The sequence below is a fragment of the Gasterosteus aculeatus genome, chromosome 17, assembly GCF_964276395.1.
Source record: "Gasterosteus aculeatus chromosome 17, fGasAcu3.hap1.1, whole genome shotgun sequence".
Taxonomy (NCBI): domain Eukaryota; kingdom Metazoa; phylum Chordata; class Actinopteri; order Perciformes; family Gasterosteidae; genus Gasterosteus; species Gasterosteus aculeatus.
The window spans coordinates 11,352,085-11,379,225 of NC_135705.1; the positions used below are offsets into that span (position 1 = coordinate 11,352,085).

A 27,141-nucleotide genomic window follows, 5' to 3' on the forward strand; every position below is an offset into this window, starting at 1 on the left:
ATCCTGCTGCGCTCTATAGCATGATCTACAACTGGGCCACATCAGTTCGCACCCCGCAACAGCACAAAGAAGCCATTCTTTCACAGGACTTCATGTTATGTTTTTTCATAATCAATATTAATCCCTGTTGCTCCGCCAAGGCCAGATTCATAAAAATGTCTGGTTTTTGGAGAGTGTTTAATTTGTGTCAGCTTCTTGTGTGGTCTTAAATTACCAGCCTGCTGAGCGAGAAACTGAAGATGAGCATGTGAGCCGGGCTGCCGGGAGAAAAGTGACAAGCTATGCACATCTTTATCAGAACCAAACATGACAAACAAGACACAAGATAAGGAAATGCATTTTCTTTTCTTTTTTACAGCCACCCTGATCTGTTGGAAAGAAAACCCAGATTTCGTATCGGCATTACAACAGCAAATCTGTGGTTTGATTACTTTGCAGTGTGTTGCATAAGACGGAGACTTAGAAGGACGGTGGTGACCTTGTGTCTTCTTTTGTATTTTGGACTGTTGGTTGCACTTTCATCTTCCCAACTAAGCGATACATTTTGTTTTGTATGTTCTAAAAAAAAGGTTCCTCTGATAAAACCCCTTCCACACCAGAGGCCTCATCGAATGAAGATGGAGCTGATGTTGAGTGTTTTCACCAATTTCTATATTTGTCCACACAACAGCACATCTTGCACATTATTGTGCAACCTAGTCTGCTTGTCTAACATGCGGGAAGTTGCTCATTTTGTCAATGGGGTATGATAAGAACCCACGACCGCTGTGGATGTTACCTAAACTGTAACTCCACAGCACAATCTCTAAACTAGGGTAAATGCACTTAATTTTTTCACCTATTTTATATATCAGACTTCATGACATTTTTACTTTCAGTTAGATCCGTTACATTTCATCACATCCAATCTACACAAGCAGTAGCAGGTCATGCTCAAGAGATTGAATCCTCTTCCAGCGCTGGCCAAATAAATCATGCAGGCATAACTTGACCTTTGTGGAATGCCACCCAATAACATTGGCCCAGAAATGAAAGACACCAAATCACTGGCTCAAGATGTTCTGCACTGGATCCCTTATCACCAAGAAGTCATTCAAAATCGAAATGCCCTCTGTCACGTATCACGTCTCACGCCACCATCAAGCTGACCAGACATGTGATGTTGCGGTGTGCAATTCATTGTTTTATAAATATCTGTCTCACCCCCCAGATGTAAACCTGCTGGATACTGCAGATCATTATGGGTAGACACAAATAACATTATTATGTGGTTTTTAACAACTTTAGAATGTTGCTGTGCTCATTTTCAGGCACCAAGCCATATTTCAGTCACCTTTAAGCTGCAGTCATGTATATACAGCATGAATGGTAAATGGTAAATGGCCTGTACTTGTATAGTGCTTTTCTAGTCTTCCGACCACTCAAAGCACTTTAACACTACATGACATCATTCACCCATTCACACCCATTCATACACTGATGACAGGAGAACCACACACAGTGACACCTGCCATCAGTAACTACCATTCATACACTGTAGTCGCAGCTACAGGAGCAATGTTGGGTTAAGTGTCTTGCTCAAGGACACATCAACATGCAGGTTAGCAGAGCCTGGGATCAAACCGACAACCCTCTGATTGGAGGACGATCGTGCTCCCCACTCACCCACAGTCGCCCTGAATGCAATATTACAAAAATTGTGTAAACCAATTGTTGTTACGTATTTGGGATTATGCTAATATTGTCATAATAATGATTCCCATCTTTAACCTACATATTTTTGTAAACATCCACGTCATGACCTGAGAGCATCATTCACGTCACCTTCATAGGTATGATTTACATATTAAATCCTTTTTAAATACCCAGTTTATTTAAACCCATATTTATGCCTCAATACATGAAACCCATCTTTACACAGAACTTTGCAGAACTTGATTATAAAAAAGAGCTGTTTTGTTGAAGACTTCCTTTGGTTTGAATTGCCTTTTTGAAGGTGCAGTTCCATTTATATTGAAAATATCAATTAATGTCACTGATTTTTCATGTTTTGTTAGTCTTGTTTCTGTTTGCACATTCCAGTAGCTGGTAAGATGTGTGGCCAAGACTCTCTTAGAAGCAAGATGATGCATCGCAGCAGGTTTATTGGGAAAGTTCTGATAGCAGAATGGATGAGAAAGTCTGTCACGTCTACATATCCAATGCTGAGATTGTATCCCACAGAGCTTGCCAATAAAACTTCAGTGTTTCTCTGAAAGCTGGTGATTTCTGATGAATCCAAGATTTCTAGATAGAACAAAGTACAGGAGCAAATGTCACAACAAATTCTGAGTAGGCTACAGCCTCGTTACTTCACCGTCCACATACATGGTGCTTTGGACAAATTCCAGCTCCAATGAAATCAGGTCAGCATTTACTCGCTTGCTAGAAACCCCTGTAAGTCAGCAAAATAATTAGTCATAGCTGGGTAAACAAAGCCCCCCGGGTCTTAAAAAGACACAGGCTGTCACTGCTTATTTCTTCAGGTTAAGCTTGAAATATAGTCCCAATGTCTTTGTTAGAGCATTCAGATGTGGGGGAGGGATATTATTGATCCATCTGTTTCAGTTTAAGGTTTTGGCCTGGCTGAATCAATGGGATCTATAGCCTAGTAGGGTTGTCTTGAGGTGAGGGCTTTGCTGAGCACACCAGCCAAAGCATTCACATTAGCGTGAGCTGTTGAAATGTGTCAATCAGCTGCTTTATTAGAGAGCAAAGTGCCACGCAGATAAGCCTCAACGGCGATTTTTACAGAGAAGTCATGTATTATTTATCCAGGACCTCCACGTGTGTTGTCTCTGGGATGGTCTAAACTCGGCCCTCTGATTGGACACACCTTTCTCTCAGCTCATGCTTTCGCCGTCTCATCCAACCGGGGCGGGGCCTGCACCGCATTCGCACCCTACGATTGGCCCAGATTTTTAAAAAAAATGCAGCTTCATCTCCGCGGGTTCCGCAGACAGGTCGCGCAGTATAAATACTGCGTGCACCCGGGCGAAGCAAAATGAGCCCCGACGTCCGGCTACCGCTACATGATCCCTGTGAGAAGGATGCTGCAACAAGCTCTCAGAGTATCCGGCCGGAGCGCCTTCCCTCTGCTGAAGTGGATGGAGAGGTGGGCTGAGGGCGCATCCGCCAAGCCGCAGGCACTGAGGACCCTGGACGACATGCCGGGTCCGTCGGTCGGGAGATTCGCCTGGGACTTGTTCGCCAGGCGTGGGCTGTCGCGGCTGCACGAGTTACAGGTAAATGTAATGTTGTTTAGAGTTGTTTAGTTTAGGGATTAGAGTTAAAGATGCATATGAATAGTTGCAACACTTGACTTTTATGCATGCAGCACGGGCTGCAACATGAAGGGCTAAGTGGTTAAAAGAAAACGACAGAATGAATGCATGTCGTTGGGATAAAATGAACATTCAAGGTGAGCACAAAGAAACGTTCCTCCTCCAACTCTGCAGATGCATAAACCTGCTCCAGCGGTGAAGAAAAACATGGTTGGATGGTGGATGGCTTTGATCTGGATATCCCTTTTGATAGAGAGAGAGTGATTGTGGTCTGGTAAAATTATTTGAGATGTCTTAAGCCATCACTTATCAACACTCCTGCAGTTGAGTTGATCAATAAGGCAAAACCATCTCAGAAGCATAGCACTTACCATTTTAATAATATACTTGTTTTAAACGTGCCAAATTCCTCGTGTAAGGTGCTCGGCAATAAAAAATCCTGCTTTAGATTCTTAAGTGAAAAAGAACATCTGGCTCATTAAACGGTGCATAAAGGTTCAGTGAAAATGATCTAATCATTATCGGGTTAGAAAATCCTGCATGCGTCTTTCTTTCTTCAGTGCGCTGTAAACTAGAGGACAATTCATCCAAAGCCTCGTTGCTGAGTTTTAACAAGGTCGCTCCTCTCTCCCGTGTCCTATAGGTGGAAGGAGTGCAGCGGTATGGGCCCATGTGGAAGGCCAGCTTCGGCCCCATCCTGACAGTTCATGTGGCGGATCCAGTGCTCATTGAGCAGGTGCTGAGGCAGGAGGGCCAGCACCCCATGCGCTCTGACCTGTCCTCCTGGAAGGACTACAGGAAGCTCAGAGATCACCACTACGGGCTCCTGACAGCGTGAGTGTCACTTAGATAAACCCCCAAATAAAAAAACTATTGTCGAGCTAGATGTACTCTTGAATGGTTTGTAATTTCACAGTAAAACGTATGACTTATCTTACCGTACCTTACACTCTAAAAAATGTCACTGTAAATTAACGGTATTTTACTGGCAGCAAGGACACCAGGAATTTACCGTTATTTTACGGTATAATACCGTAGATGGTTTTTACACTATGTTACCGTAAAATGGATTACTGAATGTTACCGTAAACTTGAACCAATTTTACTGTGAATTAACTGCAATTTACTGGCAGTCGACGCTAGTAGCTTACTGTTTTATTTACATGCCCTACCTTATTTATTTGCTCTACCGTAATATACGGTATGTTGTCCTATATTGGATTACAGTTTGTTCCAATACGATTACTGTTTTTGTGTTATAAATACCAGAATGTTACCGTTTACTTATAACCGCATACTTTTGCATTTAATTCCCCACAAATTAAAGAAAGACAACCAAACTCATTTCGTTCATAGTGGTTGGAGTTTATTAGATGCCTTTAAGACAAAAATGTTAGATATTTGTAACAAAAACATAAAATATGCCGCATGTATACAATAATAAAAAAATGTATCATAAAATTATTAGGAACAAGGTAAACTAACTGCAACAATACGCTATGGAACACTTTCAACTGGCGTCCTTAACCCAGTGCCTCTGTAAAACAAATCAAAATTAAATATTTAGAAACACTGTCATTGGTAAAATATTAAAATTACAAGATGAGGAAGACAACAAGATATAAGGAAAGAGAATGAAAGACAATGTTAATCATGCTAGGCAAATAACACTTACCAACATTACTTGGAGAGACGAGGCAATGAGAAACTCTTCCGATGTCGAACTGCACTGACAGGTGTTCTGGATGAACTGAGATTACGCGTCTGACGTCACGTTCAGGAGCAGTCGGTCATGATTAACACTCAAATAACTTTTAGGCAATGAACACTTTGAATAATACAAATATTTATAATCTTTACATTCCAGCCACTGAAACGACAGTGAAGGCGGTGCATGGGATAGGGAGGGTGTGCTGTGCAGTGCAAGGTCGGCGGTTTGAATCCTGGCTGCTCCCTGTGCGAAGTCGAAGTGTCCCTGAGCAAGACACCTAACCCACAATTACTCCACATACAATTATGTCAAACCATGGGCGTTGTGGATAAAAGTGACAGCTGCATGTATAGTAATGTCCTGTAAGTCAAAGTCATCATCTTATCTCATGAGATACTATCTCATTATGATGACTTACAGGACCTGTTTTTCAGTGGCTGACATGGGCTTCCATACATTAGCCTACAACAGATGTACCGGTAGATGGATTGTGATTCACTGCACTTGTATGCGTATTTCCACCACTTCCACAAAATATATGTAACATGCAGTTGAATTACAATAGTCTGCTATTATTGTAAATTGACAGCTTTAACTGTTTATTCATGACATTGGCTGTTAATTTACAAGGAATGGAAATTTAACTATGTTACAGTTATTATGACATACTGTAAGATACCGTTAGAAATGCACCGTAAATTTACAGCAATTTGTTACAGTGTACCTAAGGTGAGACCACAGTGATCAAGGGAATTTTCTTCCTCTAATGGGGAGACAAGAAAAAAAGAATTTAGAAGACTGAAGGTTTTAAAAATTGTTATTTTCAGATTTTGTATAAAATGAAGTGAACAAAACCTTTTTAATTATGTTATTAAATGCTGTTGAAACCCTGATTTGTGTGCAAGCACACCACTCTAACTTCAGTCTTTTGTTCATTTTTTTCTCCGTGTTCCTAGTGAGGGGGAGGAGTGGCAGTCGGTGAGGAGCCTCTTGGGGAAGCATATGCTGCGGCCAAAAGCAGTCGAAGCCTACGATAAAACCCTGAACGCCGTGGTCAGTGACCTGATTGCCAAACTTCGCCTTTGCAGACGCTCTCAGGGCCTCGTCTCTGACATCGCCAGCGAGTTCTACCGCTTTGGCCTTGAGGGTAAGGTTTGTTCTGAGGCGTACCAGCATCACCACAGGGTGTACCACGGCGTGTAAACATTGGTGATCAGGGACAGATCGATGACGGTGGCAGTATTTTGTTATAAGCCTGTAGTTTCGACATTTCCTTCAACAACAAGTAACCTTCAGCTCACTTTTGCAGTGACGAAAAAGAAATGTTCACACCTTTTGAACAAGTCAAAAACAACAGTGCAAATACGTACTACATTCCTACAAGATATAAATATACAGTATATATATTTAAAATGACTTACTGTGTGTTTTATGTGCAAATTGGGGCCAGTCTACATGCAGTCTTGAATAAAGGCTTCACCAACACTGTTGCAAAATAAAATGTTACTTTCAGAAACACTTAAGATGTGGTTTTACCTCCTTGGTAAGGAGGTTATGGATAATTTCTGTCAGCCTGTGTGCCGTGTGTCTCGCCTCCTCATCTACCTTTTTCTTTGTCCTTTGACAGGTATTTCCTCAGTATTGTTTGAATCCAGAATCGGTTGCCTGGATGAAGTTGTCCCAGAAGAGACGGAGCGTTTCATACAGTCGATCAACACCATGTTTGTAATGACGCTTCTCACAATGGCGATGCCAAAGTGGTTGCACCGGCTGTTTCCAAAACCCTGGAACATCTTCTGTCAGTGCTGGGACTACATGTTTGACTTTGGTAGGTCATTTCTGCAAATTATTCAAATTCAGTGTCATAATTATAAAATTAATTATATAAGAATATAGGGGTTGTCGTGGCGCAGGGGGTAGAGTGGGTGTCTGGGAATAGCAAGGTTGGTGGTTTGAGTCCTGGCTGCCCCATGTCTCAAGTTGAAGTGTCCCTGAGCAAGACACCTAACCCCACCAGGGCAAAGATGTAAAAGCTCTGGGTTTAAAGTGTAATGTAAGTCGCTTTGGATAAAAGCGTCAGCTAAATGACCTGTAATGTAATGTAATATTAATTTAATATATATTCTGATTATTTTAATAATAATAATGATATTAATCTTAATAATAATAAGATTAAAGTCCTTAACCGCCATGCACTGCTAGGTCATCTGCACTGAAGTCTAGAACATCCATGATCAAACTGTGCCTACAATAAACTTAATTGGCTAGTTTTTCCTCCTAAAATAAAAAAAACAGATCTTGTTTAAAATCAATCTGCAATTCATGTGGTATTAAGACAGATAACTTATATCAGCTTCCTAAAGATCAGAAAAGTCAGGTCTTACTCTTGTGTCTCAGCATCTGCATTACATACCTCAGTGTCATAATGGACTCTAATCTCTGTGCTTCTAGCAAAAGGTCACATTGACCAGCGTTTGACGTCTGAAGCAGAGAAGGTTGCCTGTGGAGAGGAGGTGGAGGGCCGCTACCTCACCTACTTCCTGTCGCGGACCGGTCTGCCAATGAAAACTGTCTACAGCAACGTCACAGAGCTGCTTATTGCAGGAGTCGACACAGTAAGAAAGATCACTTTCCTTTCCTCACTGGATTCCGACGTTGGTTGTACCGGATTTATCAACCTCTCGTGTCCTTTCAGATCTCCAGCACCATGTCCTGGTCGTTGTATGAGCTGTCCCGCCACCCCGAGGTGCAGGCGTCGCTCCGGGACGAGGTGTTAAGCGTGCTGGAGGGCCGACGCGTAGCAGAGGCAAAGGATGTGGCCCAAATGCCTCTCCTGAAGGCCACAGTCAAAGAAGTGCTCAGGTATAAATCAGAGGATTGGGATTACTTGAATAAATTTAGTTTACAATTTGCAAATTTTATGTTGCTCACAATATTGAACTTTTGTTTTCCAGGTTGTACCCGGTTATTCCTGCCAATGCAAGAGTCATTACAGAGAGAGACATCCAGGTTGGAGGCTATCTCATCCCTAAAAATGTGAGTACATTGAGGGACTTAGTGCACTTTACAAACATTTACAGCCCGCGATGGATTTAAACCTGTTTCACGTCCTGTGTTCTGTGCTTCAAACTGGGCTAAACGTGAATGTTTGTCCAATCTGACTTTAAAATCGTTCCATCCAGACTCTGATTACCCTGTGCCACTTTGCGACATCGCGGGATCCAGCGGTGTTTCCAAAGCCAGATGAATTCCATCCACATCGATGGTTGAACAAGGACCAGACTCACCACCCGTATGCTTCAGTACCATTTGGGGTGGGAAAACGCAGCTGCATAGGTCGACGTATCGCTGAGCTGGAACTCTACCTTGCTCTTACCAGGGTGAGTTGATCTAAACACCTCTGACATGGATAAGTAGTTTGGGATAGGACCAGGAAGACTCTTTTATTGTTGATTGCTGTAACAAAAACTGTTATTGATAAAGTAGTGGAGTGCATTTATTCAACAGTAATTACATGTTTGATCGTCTGTTGAAAAGGAAAACCGTGTTAAGCTCTAGTCAGTCATTCTAAAATGTAAAACACATTTGTCTCAAGACACTGTAACACATTATGTTGCATTGGGCATGCACACTGATCATTTGATTATAGTGCTTGAGATTGTTTCCGATCAAACCGATTAAATGCGGTTTCTCAGTAACAATTACATTACATAGCTACATTTTTTCTTAGAATAATGTATTAAAGTACTGATACAGTTCCTATTGTATTCATTTGATCACTTAATCCAGGGATTTCAGTTGTTTTACTTTCTCTGAATTCACTCACCATTGTGTAAATCAGATTTTTTTCTGTTCATCCTAGATTCTCATAGAGTTCAACGTGAAGCCGAACCCAGACGGGATTTCCGTGAAGCCCATGACGCGTACGCTCCTGGTTCCTGAAAATGTCATTAGCCTCCAGTTTATTGAACGATGACCCACTGTCCTTTGCTAATCTATTACACACACACAAGAACGTGAGTCTCTTCGCAGAACAGAGCGCGAGCAGAGAAGAGTTATCGCAGTAAACGAGAGCCTGTTGCATGCAGTCAGACCTTTGACCTTCGACACGACAAAGGCCAAAGCGTGTGGAGGCTATCGTGTGGAGAAGGATAAATTAGTGAGGGATAAACGGGAATGGAACCACATTTCACCACTGACGCTTTACTCTGGAAGCAATGTAACTCCAAATGTAATGCTGTGGGGGTTTTTTAGACTGAAGTCACCATTGACAAACTTTTTACACAGAGGCCAAGGTCAAGCCAATGATCACCGTCAGTATGTTTTATGCTTGTGTCAGACCATGTTGCATGTCGTAGAATTTTCGTAGAAAGTTTGTATTTTAAGCTGATAGTTTATTTTCAAATAACCCCTTCCATACTACAATTATGGTCTGTAATCTTGTACACTCATACGTGTATTTATCATTTCTTTTGGGTTCTGTACAGGCAAATATTTAATTGCATTAGTGTTTCTTTGTATAAGTCTAATATACACATTGGGCTGTAAAAGATTTAAGTGTTGAGTTGTTGAGTGTTCAGTCTTTTTTCAGCCGGAATTGAGTTTCTGTGAGAGTTTTGTGTAAATATGATGTTGCAAATATTGATCAAAGTGTATTTGATACGGTGCTTATGTTGAACTTTTAGTGATAGGCTCCTCTTTTGTAAAACGGCAGCTGTTTAATGTCCCTGTGTAGGAATGCATGGTGCCACTGTTTAAAATCTCAAACGTTGACTACTTTGCACCCTGCTATGTCTGTATTGTTTTCAAATGTAAATATGTCAAATTCAGCAGCGCAGCACAATGCGATTTTAGTCTTTTGTTTTCTTGCTTATTATAAGTGATGTACCACCACTTTGTAAATACAATACGCTTCAGTATCTGAACTCTGTATTTGTTATATTTTAAAATGTTTAAACTGTTTTGAAGGTGTCATTAAATGGTTTCAAGTTTGACTATTTGTTGATTGTATTTGGCCAAACCAATGAGAACCCAGTTCAATAGTTTCATCTGGTTCTTTCGTTTCAATGTGATGCCCAGTTGTCTTTTTAACAAATATAATCCCCTCTAACACCGTCTGGTGCAACAGATTAGGTCCAACCGATCAGAAGAGTGTTTTTAATAAGTCATTTCTAAGAAACTCAACACTGGTATCAAAGTTTGGAAGTGACACGACCCTGTAGAGTGTGCAGTGTAAATCCAAATCTCTTCACTACATTTGTAGTACCAAACTGTATGTGACTGTGGGTGAGTGGGGAGCGTGGCCGCCCTCCAATCAGAGGGTTGTCGGTTTGATCCCAGGTTCTGCTAACCCGCGTGTTGATGTGTCCTTGGGCAAGACACTTAACCCAACATTGCTCCTGTAGCTGCGACTACAGTGTGTGAATGGTAGTTACTGAATGTTAGTTACTGATGTGCAGGAGTCACTGTGTGTGGTTCTCCTGTCATCAGTGTATGAATGGGTGAATGATGTCATGTAGTGTTTAAGCGCTTTGAGTGGTCGGAAGACTAGAAAAGCACTATACAAGTACAGTCCGTGTGTGTGTGTGTGTAACAAGACCGTGGAGCGCAACACTATTTTCATTTTTCATGCATCCCAGATGCTTTAACCCAGCGATTCCCGAAGTGTGGGCCACTGGTGGGCCGCGAAGGTACTGCAGATGGGCCGCGAGAGGTCATTTACAACAAATAAATAAAATGGTTTTAATTTTCAATTTAGAAAAGTTTGAAATTACTATAAAAATATTTATGATTTAAATTATGTGTTATTCTTTTATCTGACCTATTTTTGATCGTTCGCTCGAAACGGCTGCTCTTGTCCGCCTAGTCGTTAGAGGCGCCACCAAACAAAACAATGTCAAATGGGGCGCCCTCTTGTAGTATTAAAGTAAATATATATGAGCTCCGGAGAAAATGGTATACAAAACATACATTGGCGGTTAATACATTTTTAATCGGTTAAATTCTTAAGGTCATTTAATCATCCCTAGTTTATGTTTTGATCAGAGTTGCGATTAAAGGTTTGGGTGGGCCGCAAAAGATTTTCACATTTCAAATTCGGCCGCGGCATTCTTGAGTTTGGGAACCGCTGCTTTAACCTATTGCCCAAACAAAAGTGCTTAAACTGCACTATAAAGCAACGAGCAAAAATCAAGAACAATACAGTCTTAATCGGCCAATTTGAATTGAAAAAAGTCTGTAAAATAATATTCAGCTTACTGATGCACATGCATATATTTACTCATACACGTGTTCTATTAAACAATATATCATATCTGTGCTATGTAATAATAGCGCAAAACAATATTTCCACTCCAGTCCAGATGGAGGCGATGATGAGCCATAAAGCCGCGATAACCAACCGCGATAAACCTCGTAGGAAGAAAACAGACTAGCAGAGCAGTTAATGCTAACAGCCGTACGTCAAATTCATGTAGCCACCTAGCCATGTAGCTAACCGAGGTAATTAAAGGGGCATAAACCGACTATACATACGTACGTAAACGGATACGATACTACACCAAAGGAGAATATCAAGGAAAGGTGAGTCACAATACCGTGTAGCTAACGTTTATTGTAGAAACGTGCTAATTAATTAACGCTAGCTATCATGTATTAGCTAGCTACGCTAGTACTAGCTAGGGAAATGCTAACTACCCATAATAAACGACCGTTATTTTTTTTATATAGTATGTTTGGTTAACCTAACAAACTATGGTGCTATATTTTCAGGGAACGATATCTTGCTCGTCAGGTGTTCATATTTCCTATTAGATATTACACAGATATATGGCAGAAGGCAGAAGGAAAAGCACGTTGGCTAAAATTAAATGTAAACAAAGGCGTCGCTAAGTTGATTAGCCAGTCACGTCCCCTAACTCCTACACACACGCAGCTACTTGAATGTGGGTCCCAAACGGAGTGGTAAAGTAACATTACGCATATGTTGGTTTCACTTTGGGAGTAAATGCGTCTTTCCGAGTATAACTTTAACGCTAGGTTTCCCATTTAGCTAACGTAGAGGTGTTCTCGAGTAGCATGTTATCATGCAATGTTTACTGTCAACAAATGACTTTAGAAGTGTTACCACCGAGTGGTGACTGATGTTACGGCGATTGCTAATGTATTTTCACAGAGTTCTTTGGAGCCTAATAAAAATAGCGTGTCAGATAAAGTCGGATAAATCAGTCATCTATTCCACTGACCAATTTCTCTCCTCACCTGTAACACAGAATTTACAGCCATGGTCTCTTTCCCAAAGGGATCGTTATCTGTCTTTGGATTGCAATAAGTAACTGTATGCAACCAGGGCTAAACTATAGCTAATGCTCCGTAGATGCTGCAAATCTGGTCGGCCGAGTGAAGGTTTTATAACATGAGCCATTAAAAGGATGTCCAGTCCCAATCCTGCACCTCTGTCCTGAGAAGTGTCCTGATGTGTTTCATGTTATGACTGAACAGATGCAAGCTGGGGACCCAGTGGCTGGTGCAACAATGGCTGGTGCTGGTGCTCAGAGTCGGTCGGAGGACGAAGAGTCACTTGGAGTAAAAGATGTGAAAAGGACAGCAACACAAGCGTTTGGCATTAGTGTTCCCAAACGCAGAAGTTCATCCAGGTTAGGATTACATTGTTGTTTATTACACAATTTACACCAGCCAGCGAAAGAATGCAAAAGAATTAGCATCAGACTATTCGATATTTATATATATATATATATATATATATATATATATATATAAATTATATGCTTGTATATCTATGCATTTTGTTGTATTTAAAAGCATTAATTTGTTCTGCTATGAGTGTATAACATGGTATTTCGGTGGCATATCTGCAAACGTTCATTGAATTATTGTTGTATAATGTAAATGCACAATTATGTCTTTAGATCAATAAAGAGGAAGAAGTTTGATGATGAGCTGGTGGAGAGCAGTCTCGTGAAGTCATCCAGTAGAGTCAAAGGCCCTCCTGTCATAGAGCCTGTCCGCTGTTCGGGGAGTGAACCTTCATCTAGCGAGAAAAAAAAGGTACATAAGAGCGTGGAGTACACACATTCTCAAAGGATCTAATTGCAGAGAAGAAGATTAAAGAGGTTTGCTATATTTTTTGTGCCTTTTGTTAGGTCACAAAATCAGGAATGGCTCTCACACTGCCTCTCACAATGGTAGTTAACCCTGCACCCATCACTAAAAGAGTAAAGAAAAGCAAGCAGCCTTTACATATTACAAAAGACTTGGGAAGATGGAAACCCACGGATGACCTTCTACTTATAAATGCAGTTTTGCAGGTGAGTTATATAAAAGTTAAAATCATTGCCTGAAAAGATTGACACTGTTTTGTAATTAATGAGTCATTTTTTAGTTTATGCTCTAATGTGTCTGCATTTGTCTCTAGACTACAGACCTAACATCTGTTCATTTGGGGGTGAAGTTCAGTTGTCGTTTCACGTTGCGGGAAATTAAAGAACGGTGGTACGCTCTCCTCTACGATCCTGTCATCTCAAAGTAAGTAGAGAATTACCCGGCGGCAGCTGTACCTCCCTACTCCGAAGTTTCTATATTGGGTAAAACATTTTATTGTCTCTGTTGTCATTCTTTTTAGGCTGGCATGGCAGGCCATGCGGCAGCTTCACCCAGAGGCCATTGCAGCGATCCAAAGCAAAGCTCTCTTTAGTCAGGCTGAGGAGGGTTTGCTGGCAAACATTGGTTCAGTAAGTGAAACTGGTGATTTAGTAACATTTGACCATTGTTTTAAAATATATACATATTGCATTATTTGATTTCTGCATTCACATTTTTTTGTCACATTTGTCATTGAACAGACTAGTCAGCCCAAACTGGATGTGTTCCAAGAGCTTTTGAGCAAACACCCCAGTGTCTTTCACCCATCTCGCACCCCCAAGAGCCTGCTGGTACACTGGCAGCTGCTAAAGCAGTACTACCTACTGGATGATCAGAGCGGTATGTTGAAGGGCCAACACATTTCTCCAAAGCTTGGAGTACATTGTTTTTGATCAAATTTGAAATAAGTCCCTTTTTCATACTCCCATTCACATTGAATTATGAACGACATTTTAAAATCTTGTTTGCTTTTATTGTGTGTTGCAGTCCAGCCTCTGCCAAAAGGAGACCAAGTCCTCAACTTCTCTGATGCTGAGCAGATGGTGGATGATGTAAAGTTAAAGTGAGGCAGTATTAATGTCATGTGTTTGTTGCCTATAAGAACGTATTTGATCATATTCTCACTTAGCTGTTGTATGTCCGCAAATTTTAAACACTAATGTATTTTTGGGCCTTATGTTTTTACAGGGAGAGTAGAGATGAAGTGTTAGAACATGGTAAGGAATTAGATTATGAAGAATCAAGTTGAATACAATTCATCTTGAACAGTACCTCTTCAATCTTTGACAATCCCAATATTATTAACATGACGTCTTATTATCTGATTTACTTTCGCCTTTACATTCAGAGCTGATGATTTCTGATCGTCATCAAAAAAAAGAGATCAGACAGTTGGAACAGGAGTTGCCTCGTTGGCAGGTCCTTGTGGATAGTATTACGGGTATGGAAACTTTCATTCACCGTCACATCTTTTATAGTTATATTTATTTTTAGGGACCTAGTTTAGTGTAACTCACTGTTGTGTATGTGTGTGTCACCAGGGATGAGCATGCCTGATTTTGACAACCAGACACTGGCAGCATTACGAGGAAGAATGGTACGCTACCTCATGCGGTCGCGAGAGGTAAGAAATCTTTCAGAATCGGTTGTTCAAAAAAAGCAAGTTGAGGTATTTTGTCTTTGATGCTAACGATTTATTTATTTGTGTTCACAAAGATTACTTTGGGGAGGGCGACCAAGGACAAACCAATAGATGTAGATCTGTCTCTAGAAGGACCTGCCTGGAAAATATCAAGAAAACAAGGTGATTTAACTCATATGCTCTCAGGATATTACTTTATATTGCTTGTATATTGCTTTTGACAGCTCTAGTGGAATTACGATCAAGATTAGACTTGTTCTGTAATTCTCACTAAAGGTTCCTGCTGTAGGTGTAGTAATCTCCAGCAACTTGGTTAATTCTTCACATCATTCTGATCCAGGTGGAACGTACATTTATTGAGCTGGGTCTCGTGTTATAATGGCTTTGCGGGAGCCAGTTATAGAAACCACAGTCTAGTTTAATCCATTTATGTCTCACAACCACGCAGAATTTCCTTGCAAGGACTTTGTGTCTCAAGGAGTTCAAAGGTCAAGGCCTTTTTAAGAGTTTTGTCCCAACATTTCATATCATTATATTTATTTTAATGTTGAAACTTAATTGTTTAAACTGGCAGCATTTTATCCCCTGTGATGCCGCTAAAAATAACAAAACTACCAATTATCAATCATCTTGATGTATTTAAACAAAGTGCTGTTTCATCAAACTGCCTTGATGTCTGCAGGAATTATTAAACTGAAGAATAATGGAGACTTCTTCATCGCCAATGAGGGCAGAAGGCCCATCTACATAGATGGCAGACCGGTCCTGTCGGGAAACAAGTGGAAACTTAACAACAACTCCGTGGTGGAGGTGTGTGGAGGCTGTCCACCATTAAATGTGTTTGAGTGTGGGTATTGAATGAGACGTGGCTCTAAAAATATGTATTTGTCTCTTCAGATTGCAGGTCTTCGCTTCGTGTTTCTCATTAACCTAGAACTCATCTCACTTATAAAAGCTGAAGCAGCCAAGATGACGCCGCAGTGAGTGCTGGTCATCTAGCGGAGTGAACACACCGGGCGTACTGGCTGCGGACGATCCAGTCGGTCCAACAGTGGTTAACAGTTTATCTCATGAAACGCAGTAGAGTTAAAACGAATCGCACCGACTACAGCTAAATCCCAGAGCAAGGTTGTTGAACAGGTGTTTGTTTCCATGTTGTAATGTAGACACTCTCATGGTAGAGCATTGGTTTTCTTTTTTTTGCCAATTCTTCAGAATATTGTATTTAAATTCCGTAGTAAAGCTTTTTCAAAATATTAAACTTGTATACACAGTTTTCTGTCCAATCTATTTTTGAAGCATTACATTTCACATCTCAGCAATGATGCTAATAATCTGGACCAAAGGAAATTTGATAAAGGGACTTTAGATATCAATTGGGCCGACGTAGTTGGAGCAAAAACCTATTGCTTTTCTATTTAATTAATTTATTTGTGTTGTATAACTTTTTTTGCAAAAATTAGTTGCTTTGAATACTGGTAATCCCTTGAAATTTTGTACGCAAGGCTGTTGAGGCAAAGACTGCTGTCTGATTGGCTCTATAGCTCGATAAGAAATATCAACGAAGATGACATGTTTTTTTTATTAACAATATATACAACCAGCAACTTCTCCACACTTCATCATATTTTTCGTCCCATCCTTTCTCACCCTGAAGGAGTTCTGCTTTTTCACTCAAACTGTTTTTTGGTCTCCGTGAGCTTCTCAGCCGGTTAATGAGATCCACTATTTCAGTCTCCTTCTGGTTGGTCAGTTCCTTCACTTTTTTTATCTTTCTCTGGTACTCAACCTGGCGCTCATACTCGGCCCCTCGGTTGCTGCCTCGGCCTGGTGTGGTTTTGGTGAGAGAGACTTTGTAACCATCTTTTAATACTCATAGTTGCTATGGCAATAGCCATCTTTTCCTCCTGGAAAAAAAGGTTGTCAGTCATACCCTGAAGCAAGCACGTCAGGAAGTCTACATTGCATATGACAGGAAAAACTATATATATTCATTTTTTTAAACCAGGTTTACAAAGTGCCTAAGAGAACAAAACTGTTCAAGTTCAAATCAAGACCAGCATGAATTGTTGGAAGAAGAAGGATCTGGAATGTGGAGAATAAAGGAATATGCAATGTCCTGTGGGAACTGATCCCAGGGAGGTTGACAGATTGAAGCCTTCAAAAAGCATTAAAAGAAAAAAACAAATGAGGTGCAGTGACTACACAACCTTAAGAAAACAATTTACATTAAACTTGCCATATCTCCAAAAGGTAACTCCCCAATAAATACATCTTTCTGAAATTTACAACCCCAACATAGTAGAATGTTGAAACCAACTTCTGAATTTTTTGTCATAACCAAATATTTGTTCAAGGTGTGTGTAAAGCCTGACTACCGTGATTTATATATTCGGAAACGCCTAAAGATTGTGAACTGTGAGCTTAAGGAAGTGTTTTATGTGTCTCATTTTTCAATGACAATATAATGAGGACCTCGTTGATTTCACAAACTTCACTGAAATTAAGGTTTTAGAGTGCAATAAATACACTGGACAATCTACAGTAGACACCCAAAGAAATGTCCTAACGTTTAAAGAATCCAGGGATGTTGGAAATATTTTCATCAAAACACAGACAGTGCAGTCAAGGGAATCTGTTTAGGCCATAGAAACTCCATCCTTACTAAATATGTGCCACAGGTTAGGTTTTGACTGAATTACCCAAACATGTTATGGTTCACACAAGGAGAGTTTAAACAAGGAGAACAGACAACCTTTACTCAACAGTGGTAAAATCTAAACAAACAGTTCTGCTTCGCAGATATGTATCATTTAAGGTTAAGGTGTAGTTAATGAGAGCCGTTTCACTGTGATGAAATACAGACACAGCAAAAACAAGATTATCTAAAAGACTAGAAGCAGCTATCTGCATTACACAGCAATTATGACACCAATCAGCAAGATCATTCATTCATGGTAGAAATTGTGCAAGGGACTAACAAGTTTCTCACATAGCAGCTAGTTTTAACACACACACACACACACACACACACACACACACACACACACACACACACAGATCGAGCAGCTCCTTGGTTATTGCACCTGCAGTTGACTGGAATAGAAATGCTTCCTCGTAGAACCTCCTCTCATTGACGGCTGCTAATAAAGGACTCCCGGTAGCAAGGTCTCCTAGGTCCTATCTGCTGTGCGTAGGCCTATCCGCTGTTGTCTGCAACAATTAGGTTTATTGATATCTACTCCCTCATTGACTTAGCAGTTGATAAAGGATACCATAAAGCAAGACAACTGATTTTCTACTGCAAAAAAAATCCAAAAGGGATGATTAAAAACAACCAGCGCAACCGTCACCTTTTTGTTTCAGAGGGCATATAGAAGGAGACATCCACCAGCCTTTTCCAGCTGACAGTTCACTGACTGTTCACGACAGCTGCTCTGGCATGTGTGTATTTAATGGTTTGTTTCATATCATCATCATCATTATCATCATCATCGTTTTTCTGATTTGATTGATCGGTCGGCCATGCAGGCCCTTTGGTGTGTGAGGGGTCGTACCCTTCAAGAAGCAGCCCAGCCAAGAAGTTGCTGTTTGGTCTGAGTTTGTTCAGTGAGGATGCTGTAAATAGTTTATTGGGTATATTTTCAGTAACCAGTGTGTGAATGCATTATTCTATATGGCCAAAAAAGGGGCGCGTAAAGAGATGATGAAGAATCTTTATTTCATGTCCAATCGCCCTGCAGAGGGGTTGATTTTAGTAGTGCAGTGAATGAGTAGACACAAGATATCTTTTATTGATTGAGAAATGATTTAATCGCTTCCACTGACCCGCACCCTGCAGCCTGCCCTGCTCAAAGGCTTCGCGGTGCTACCTTGGACTGCGGGGCGCCGCATGACGAGGTGCCCTGAACGCCTCGCGCTGTCCACGTCACGCAGCGCGTCTCGGATCCGTGTGAGCGCGGAGCAAGCGACGGACACACATCACAAGTGAGTAGTTACCAGTTGCGCGGTTTTTTTCCCCTTAACGAGCGAATGTAATAACACACATGAGAAGTTTTCCTCCGTTCACGTACACGTGTGAGGTTGGCTGTCAGCGGTCCGGCGTCGCTAGCTCGAGCGTTAGCCCCATTAGCCGTGAGGATGGTGGGATGTTGCTAGCTAACGTCACACTCTCTCTTTAAAGTTAAGCTGTCACTAATTGGTTTACTGACCTTAGTTGTTTTTTTCCGTTTTTATTGGTTGACTCTTAACTGCTGGACGTTACCTCGGCTTCTAGAAGCAGAAAACTAACTTATTGTCATAGTCCGAGGACATAATGTGTACACAAAATGTGCTGAAGATTTACAGCTATTTTGCAGAACCATCGCAGTCCTTTTATGGGGAGAGCAGATGTTTATCTCTACGGTTACAGCTGTGAGAGGATAAGTAACATTAACGCCTTTGCGACTTTTCACTTGACAAAGGTCGAGTGGTCACTAAACTCTCTAATTGTTTAATACCTGAATACAATGTAAAAACTGTTAATTTTAGTTGGAGAAATTACAGTATATTCAGAAAAAAATGTTTAATGTCAAGTATTCCGGAAATGTGTAACTCTGTTAAGGTGTAAATGACTTGTGCATTCTTTTGAGCAGCATCACGGGTTTCTCTTAATGAGATCTAGAGGAGGCCTCTCACCGTCAGGAGCTTCACATTTACTCAGTGAAAAGGAAGATAACTCAGTTATCTTAACGTCGAGTGATAAGGAGTAAATTGCTGCATGCTATCTGTCATTGTGTGTGTCAAGTCATACTTTCTTTTGTTCGTCACACAAATTACATGCATTTCTGACAATTATTTATATTTATCTATTTCATTTTTTTTTATATGAAACTTTGCGCTTTTCCAATGAGGATAATTTGCTGATGTATACTTTGTTTTTGCGGCCTGTCAGTGATAAATCCTCTCCTCTAAAGCCGCCCCTAACCAAAGTTAATTTTTAAAGCTTGGGAGATATTTGGTCACGTTACTGTGTGGTCAAAGTGTCCCGGTACATACCAGAATGAGACAAGATCCACCAATTACATGTATTTGGGGGATTCATCATTACTGGGAAGACGGAATCATGTGGAAACATAGTAACCACAGGGCTCTTCTTTTTTCCATTGAATGCTTGACAAACTGAAACCTTTTGTTGACTAATGGAGTTACTCAGGGGTCACGTTTCTATGGCTCCGTCCTCTTCGTCTCTGTTCACTCCCCCTCTTGGCTCCGTCTGTGTGTTGGAGTCATTGCTGGTTGGCCAGTTCTGTAGGAGTTGCATAAAGGTTCAGTCGGTCATTTCAACGGCACCGTGTGTATGCTGTAACTGCTTTGATCATCTATCCTAAAAAAAAGTTTGAGAGACTGCACTTTGACGGTAAGCAAAAAAAATCCTGCACACAACAGCAGGTTTGTTTTTGCCACCTGTCCTTGTACCGCAGTAGCCAAGCCTGTATTTAATCAGGACTGCACAGGTCTCTGCAAGCTGATTTTAATGACATTTCTCCTGTCTAGCCATTGTAATTCTAACTCTGTTCATTCTAAACACATAACTAATGCCCATCATCCCAGGTCTATAAAGTTGATTGAGGCTGATTGATCATGTGCAATAATCTGACTTGTTCACAAAGAATGTTTCTCGTGAAATACTGTGGTTGTTAAGTTATTAAATGTGACGCAAAAGTCAACAACAAACTTATAAAATACATTTTTTCCAATTGAGAATGAGTAAAAATAGATGACAACCCTGTTTAATTAAGTTACATTCCTCATGTGGTCAGTTAGATAGCAAAGACTGGCCGAAGGGTTTAATGCACTAGAAACTGTGTACTTTGCCTTCGGCAACCATATGACGGTTAACTGAAATATATCACTCATCAAACACTGCTGCCTATATGGGTTGTCTCTATCAGGAGCTGCAGGTGTTTTTAGGGTGTCACATTCTGCTGCTGTGGGTTATCTTTTAACTAGTATTTTGTTCTATTTCTTTTGTAGAAATTCAGTGACTTGTTAATAGAAATCTATAATTATAATAATAATAATAATAGGAATCTTTTGTAGCTTTTCACCCTGTGAAATGAACTTTTCTTTTAACAGAACTCCGGTGCAATGCTGCTTCTCAGACGCTGCCGCGGCCTGACTCTACTCAGCACTCGAAGGTACGACCCTGTGACAAACCCATATGTTACCACACGTGTACTTGGCCTGCACCTCTGCGAGCAGACAGGAATTGTATTGTTATCCCTAAAACACACGGCTGTACTAGAAACCCAATTTTTTTTCAGGCTTCCAGTGGCTCCGGCTGTGGCATCGTGCGCAGTGCGTTTGCGGAGCAGCAGCGCTGAGGACCAGGGATCGTACCAGCGAGCCCACCGTCCAGGCTGGAGACACGCTGTGGCGGGACTGCTGGCTGGTACCGGCGCCGTACTGGCTTACGGCCTCCACCAACACAAGGTGAGCACCAGATTAGATCTGTAAAGACAGTCAAATGTGGTTGTTTTTTTCAGTTTCACTGAACAAAAAATGCAACAAAACATCGTCAGTCCCGCCGGTTAACACATTTTCAAAAAGAAAAGTGAAATATGTTCTTCAATAATATTTGCATGTTATGCAATTCATCCTCAAAACACAGCGGTTGCTTGTCAGATGCAATCAAACGGACGGTAATAAAATGCCATGATGCCATCACAATGTGTAATGGCGCGAAATGGCTGATCTTGCCCTCTTAGAAGATGTGGCAAATGGAAGGATTCGCGCTGTAGTGGAGCGCACCATCGGCATGTTTAAGGGCAGATGGCGCTGCCTCGACTGCACTGGAGGGAAGTTATTGTTTACTCCTGAAAAGGTGTGCAAAATCGTGCTGGCATGAGCTGTGCTACATAATGTGGCACGGCTTCCAAACGTGCCTCGACCCCCTGACGCCGATGTTGGCCCAGACCCTGTCCCCGATCCCCGATTATGGCCGCCAGTCTCTCATCAAGAGGGGACAGCTCCGGTGTCCCCTCTCCCCCACCCGTGGCAGACACACTTTGGCGATGGCGCACTAAACGCTTTTTTGCATCCACCTAGATTTTTTCTTTATTTCGGCCACGGTCCGAGGTTGTGAGGCTGTAGCGTTGCTGTGGTGCCTTTTTGGCATTAGTAATGCCAATACTGTGCCCTCCAAATAGCATGTGACTTCTCCTTTCCACCTCGCCAATGATAATTTCGACTTCACACTGAGTGAAGTTACGTTTCTTCGTTTTCCTCTCAGTGTTTGCCATGATTTCGCAATCGATGAATATTAATTTGTGGGCGTTCCACAGACTATATATGGGCAATTATGGGCGTGACATGAAGCCGCAAAAGCTGCGCTGCATTTAGAAGTGATTGTGTTTTATTAAGGGAAAACTGCGTAGGACGTGCGTGTGCACGGTTTTATAAGTCTGAATATTTCTGTGCGTACGCACGTCCTACGTTTCATCCGTACGCCACTTTTGCCGCAAATCCTACGCAAGGTTTTTATAAATGAGGCCCCTGGAGTTTACCCCTGGCTCTCTGTGCCACGCCTGGTTCTTTCTCCCGGCGACCCGATGTCTGCTGCCATCCCGAGAGCTCACAGAGTCGTGCTTCCAGGTTGCTCTCCCCTTCGCAGGTTTCCAGCAACCCCACGGGGATTCCGCGCCTTTCTTGGCCTATGTAATTCATTTACTGTCTCAGGCAGTCATTGTCCCCCCTGAGATCAGCTCTATTATTGTCCTATGATGTCACTGGGAACAGCAATTTCATTGTGCCTGTTGGCTTGAACAGCTTAAATGTTAAAGCTATTGCTTTCTCTTGGGTTTTTGACATTTCCTCTTCTCCTTTATGGCTTCTGGTAAGTGTTGAGTTTTGGAGTGTGTAGATTGCGTGGTTTCACTCAGTGTCTCATTACTGCATGGACCTGAAGCCACTCATGGTGCTCAGACAGTCAAATGTTTTTAATTTGCTTTTGTTTTGTTCTTTCATCTTTTTTTTTAACTGCAGTAGCAGTGAAACTAGTTTTACGGTTGTGGAAGGGGCCTTAGTGAGGTGTGTATATCTCTATCATGTATTTGCTTCAGTGAGAAGTTCAGGATCTTGTCACACAACTAAGACTAAAGCATGATGATGCAGCGGTTTATTATGGCAAAGTGAGTTTATTACTTCAACCCTTTATGGCTTCTAATATACAGGCCTTCCAGTCTGTGTGTGTTTATCCCGGAGCTGTTCAGATAACAGAGAGGGCAGACAAGATTTACATCAGGGTCAACTCGGGTAGCGGTGTTGTCATGAGAACACACTCTGCTGTCACAGCTGGATCACCATCGTAAAACCAGAGGCCTTACTGCTAAAAACGTGATCACATGAGAATGCAAATGACCTTTTTCTTCTTGTCTTTGAAATCTCACAAATCTGACTTCTCTTTCTGGTGCAGGCCGAGCAGGAGGCAGCTTATCCCATCTTCAGCCAGGAAGAGGTCACCAGTCACCGCTCTCTGCAAGATGGCGTGTGGGTCACTTACAAAGGTGGCGTCTATGACATCACAGAGTTTGTTGCCATGCACCCTGGCGGGGATAAAATCTTGCTGGCAGCAGGTGGAGCCCTTGAACCCTTCTGGGCGCTGTATGCTGTACACAACCAGGAACACGTGCTGGAAATGCTCTCAGAGTATAAGGTGGGCAGGTTTTGGGGTTTCCTTTGATAGTTATACTAAATGTCAATAAAAAGGAATAGAAGCACTGTGTTAACAACAGAGTACCTAGGAAAAAACGGATTTTCAGCAGTCTTTTATTGGGTGAAAAAAAATGTTCCATGAAGATCACCACATGCTTTAGCAGTTTAAACGTTTCTTTATTTTTTGAGAAAGTCACGCATTAGCAGCTTTAAAATATGCTTTATTTGAATTTATCCTAAAATGAACTTTATTTTCTATGTCTGTCTTGCCCCCCACATGTATGAAAAGGTCTACTGTGTACTGAAGAACCACTGCAGGCTAAATACTGGCACTCCTCACGTGGTCCGTAAGAAAAACCCTTTGCTAATTCTTGTGCTGTTTTTCCCGTTCATACAAGGTCGGCGAGCTGAACGCAGAAGACCTGAAGAAGCAGAAGACCATGCAGACTTTGGACCCCTATTCTTCTGACCCCGAGCGCCACCCCGTGCTGCGCATCAACAACCTCAAGCCTTTCAATGCCGAGCCGCCCCCCGAAATCCTCTCCGACAGCTTCATCACCCCCTCTGCTTTCTTCTTCAAAAGAAACCACCTGCCAGTTCCTCAGGTGGACCCGGCTACATATCTGCTGCAGGTGGAGGGACTTCCTGGAGGACTGCTGACGCTGTCTTTAGAGGAGCTCAAGACCCGATTCCCCAAACACACCGTCACCGCTACGCTGCAGTGTGCCGGTAACCGTCGCTCGGAGATGAATGCGGTCAAGCAGGTGAAAGGACTGAACTGGGGCATCGCGGCGATCAGTAACGCCACGTGGAGCGGTGCGAGGCTTCGGGACGTGCTGCTGGCCGCCGGATACGGGCCCGATGTGGCCCGACGGGCCGGCCATGTTCAGTTTGAGGGACTGGACAAGGACGTGACTGGGACAACCTACGGTGCTTCCATCCCTCTGAACAAGGCGGTTAGTGAGGAAGGCGATGTGTTGCTGGCTTACGAAATGAACGGCGCGGATCTCCCCGCCGACCACGGCTATCCCGTCCGCGTTGTGGTGCCGGGCGTAGTGGGCGCGCGCAACGTTAAGTGGCTGGGGAAGATCATAGTGAGTGCGGACGAAAGCAGCAGCCACTGGCAGCAGAACGACTACAAGGGCTTCTCCCCCGGGACGGACTGGGACACGGTGAACTTCAAGTCCGCTCCGGCCATCCAAGAGCTGCCCGTCCAGTCGGCCATCACCGCACCGGCGGACGGGGCCGTGGTCGACCGCAGTTCAGAAGAGCTGACTGTGAAGGGTTACGCCTGGAGCGGGGGGGGCAGAGAGGTGGTGCGTGTCGATGTTTCTCTGGATGGGGGGAAGACATGGCAGGTGGCCCAAATAAGGAGCAGCGAGAAGGGTCAGGCGCCGGAGGGCACGCCCCCAACGGGGCGAGCCTGGGCCTGGAAGCTATGGGAGATAACGGCTCCTCTTCCTCCGGGGGCTAAGGAGCTGAAGATCGTATGCAAGGCGGTTGATAACAGTTACAACATGCAGCCGGACACCGTGGCTCCCATCTGGAATCTCCGAGGCGTGCTGAGTAACGCATGGCACCGAGTGAATGTGAAAATCAGAGAAGATGAGCGCGAGGAATAGACCCGGCAGTTTGAACAACATTTATAATCCAAAATGTTTACGCCCAAAAGTGTCACAATAGCCATTGAGAGAGACTAGCGGCAGCAGCTGTATGTGTTCCCAAGAAACAACCAAACATTCTAGCCCTCCAGGCGACGTATGACTGTGTGAATACTCTCCTTATGTTTGGAATGCGGGAAGGAAAACTCCTGTAGTTTCAGCCCCGCTTGACCAGCGGGAATAAGAATAAGTTTTGGGAATAAGAAAAGTGTTAGAAATACTCAAGTATTTACAGCCATGTTGCCTGTGAGATTTGAGGAGCGTAAGCATCCTTACTAACCCAAAACAGCTTTCAGACATTCATTGATATTTACTTCCCAAATTTAAGTTGGAACGTTTGAGTTAAAAAGTGAAATAATTTCATTTGGTGTTCGAATAATGAATTTATACAAATTTCCTAATGAATTGACAATTGAATTTCTAATGTATACCAATAGTGATTCTTAATTAGCCAACTTCCAGATTTGCTAATGAATATTTATTTATTTAATAAAAACATAGTAATAAAAACGTTTCACTTTGTGTCCACTTCTGTCCGATGACCTGTAACTGTCATACACAAGACATGACCAGCCAAAACGGTAATTCAATTTCTCTTCGTCACTTCACTATTCATCTCGCATTATGTGTTAATAATGCATATTTTTGTATGTGTCTCAATCCTATGCAGTATTTGATTTGACCACTAGTCAAGTTTTGTGTTGTTTTTTTCAGCTGGTGGAGTGTGTTTGGATAGAATATAAGATGGTCAAGAATTAAAGGATATCATACCACTGATATTTATTTGTGAGAATTAATTATGAGAATTATGGAGCTATTTAATCTGGTGAGGTAGAAGTTGGGGAGAAGATTGGTTAAAAGGCCAAAAGTGAGAAACCAACATCACCAAAGTTTTGTTTGCCACTTCTTTGTGATCAGCAGGTAGATGTTTCAATGACTTAATAGTAACAAATCCAACTGACTTAGTATGAAATGTCTCATTTATGTAACAAGCAGCATTATTTGAAGCAAAATAATATATAGTTTGTATTTGACTCAGAAGTTGAGAGCGGGCTCATGTGGTCAGTGGGTTTACCAACCTAAACTAGAACAAAGCGGAAGTCTGGTGACAATAATTTACTTTCACGCCGGTCTGAAGTGAACATTTGAGTCAATAACTTCTCAATTTGTAGAAAAGACATACATTTTTGTAGTGTGCATTGACATTCTCATTGCTGAAGATGCGCTCAGTATATCAGAAAGGTTGAAGTAACTGTAGAGCAATTTCTGTGGTGCACATCATAGTGTGCTGTGATCTGTGTCCACCATTGAGTTTGACTTTCCATCCACAGTATCAACACCTCAGTGTCGGTGTGCTTTTTCCACGACACTCTGCAGAATTCAGGTCACCCTGTGACCACAGTTTTACCCTCACTGCTTTGTGTGAAATGTACATTATTACAGATGATGAATAAAGACTTTGTAATTATACACCAACTTGTTTATGCTTATTTAAAACACTTAATAACGTTGTCAATCTGTATGCTGTTGTCTGCTAAAGGACAATTCTGAAATCTTGAATTTGTAATCATCAAAATCTTGGATACTCTATTCGGTATTCAAGTCACAATCGATCGGTTTTGTGATTTATATCCTCAGAATCCTAATGTCAAAAAGACAAGTAGCCTTATGGCTAAAGATGTTCGCCTGGACATTTTATCTTTGAATGGCAGAGAGGATTTTTAAATCATATATATCATATATTTTGTTTTTGACCTGGGACTATTCACCCTTGGGGGAGTTGTTTGGAAATGCTGTTTATTATAAACTGTTTATTCTGATCTGACTCATAAATGACTGGACGTTTGGTATGCAGAACTGTTGTTTTGATTAAAAAAAACACGTTTGTGGTTCAGCAGTTAACCCCGACCGAGAATTTATGTATTCCTTTGGTTTAGATTCCTAACGCTG

General features: G+C 41.9%; 3 protein-coding genes across 4 annotated transcripts; all 3 read left to right on the forward strand.

Moving 5' to 3' along the window:
• The first annotated feature begins 2,954 nt into the window (after window positions 1–2,954).
• cyp27b1 (cytochrome P450, family 27, subfamily B, polypeptide 1) lies at window positions 2,955–10,028 on the forward strand. Its single transcript, XM_040204167.2, has 9 exons — window positions 2,955–3,284; window positions 3,967–4,157; window positions 5,991–6,181; window positions 6,662–6,862; window positions 7,486–7,649; window positions 7,730–7,896; window positions 7,989–8,070; window positions 8,217–8,414; window positions 8,897–10,028. Exons 1-9 carry the CDS (start codon window positions 3,072–3,074, stop codon window positions 9,008–9,010), a joined length of 1,521 nt encoding a protein of 506 aa, XP_040060101.1. The 5' UTR covers window positions 2,955–3,071; the 3' UTR covers window positions 9,011–10,028.
• A 1,045-nt stretch (window positions 10,029–11,073) lies between these two features.
• Window positions 11,074–16,110, forward strand: mcrs1 (microspherule protein 1). Its single transcript, XM_040204177.2, has 14 exons — window positions 11,074–11,616; window positions 12,535–12,689; window positions 12,963–13,101; window positions 13,197–13,361; window positions 13,469–13,578; window positions 13,676–13,784; window positions 13,896–14,034; window positions 14,182–14,257; window positions 14,383–14,411; window positions 14,543–14,635; window positions 14,736–14,818; window positions 14,911–14,998; window positions 15,519–15,646; window positions 15,734–16,110. Exons 2-14 carry the CDS (start codon window positions 12,535–12,537, stop codon window positions 15,818–15,820), a joined length of 1,401 nt encoding a protein of 466 aa, XP_040060111.1. The 5' UTR covers window positions 11,074–11,616; the 3' UTR covers window positions 15,821–16,110.
• A 2,567-nt stretch (window positions 16,111–18,677) lies between these two features.
• suox (sulfite oxidase) lies at window positions 18,678–25,701 on the forward strand. 2 transcript variants are annotated; one of them, XM_040204162.2, is made up of 5 exons: window positions 18,678–18,823; window positions 20,954–21,015; window positions 21,142–21,310; window positions 23,292–23,531; window positions 23,929–25,701. In XM_040204162.2, exons 2-5 carry the CDS (start codon window positions 20,966–20,968, stop codon window positions 25,150–25,152), a joined length of 1,683 nt encoding a protein of 560 aa, XP_040060096.1. In that variant the 5' UTR covers window positions 18,678–18,823; window positions 20,954–20,965; the 3' UTR covers window positions 25,153–25,701. The 2 variants fall into 2 exon arrangements, with proteins under 2 accessions (XP_040060096.1, XP_040060097.1); XM_040204163.2 differs by lacking the exon at window positions 18,678–18,823 and adding an exon at window positions 20,099–20,234.
• The last annotated feature ends 1,440 nt before the right edge of the window (window positions 25,702–27,141 follow it).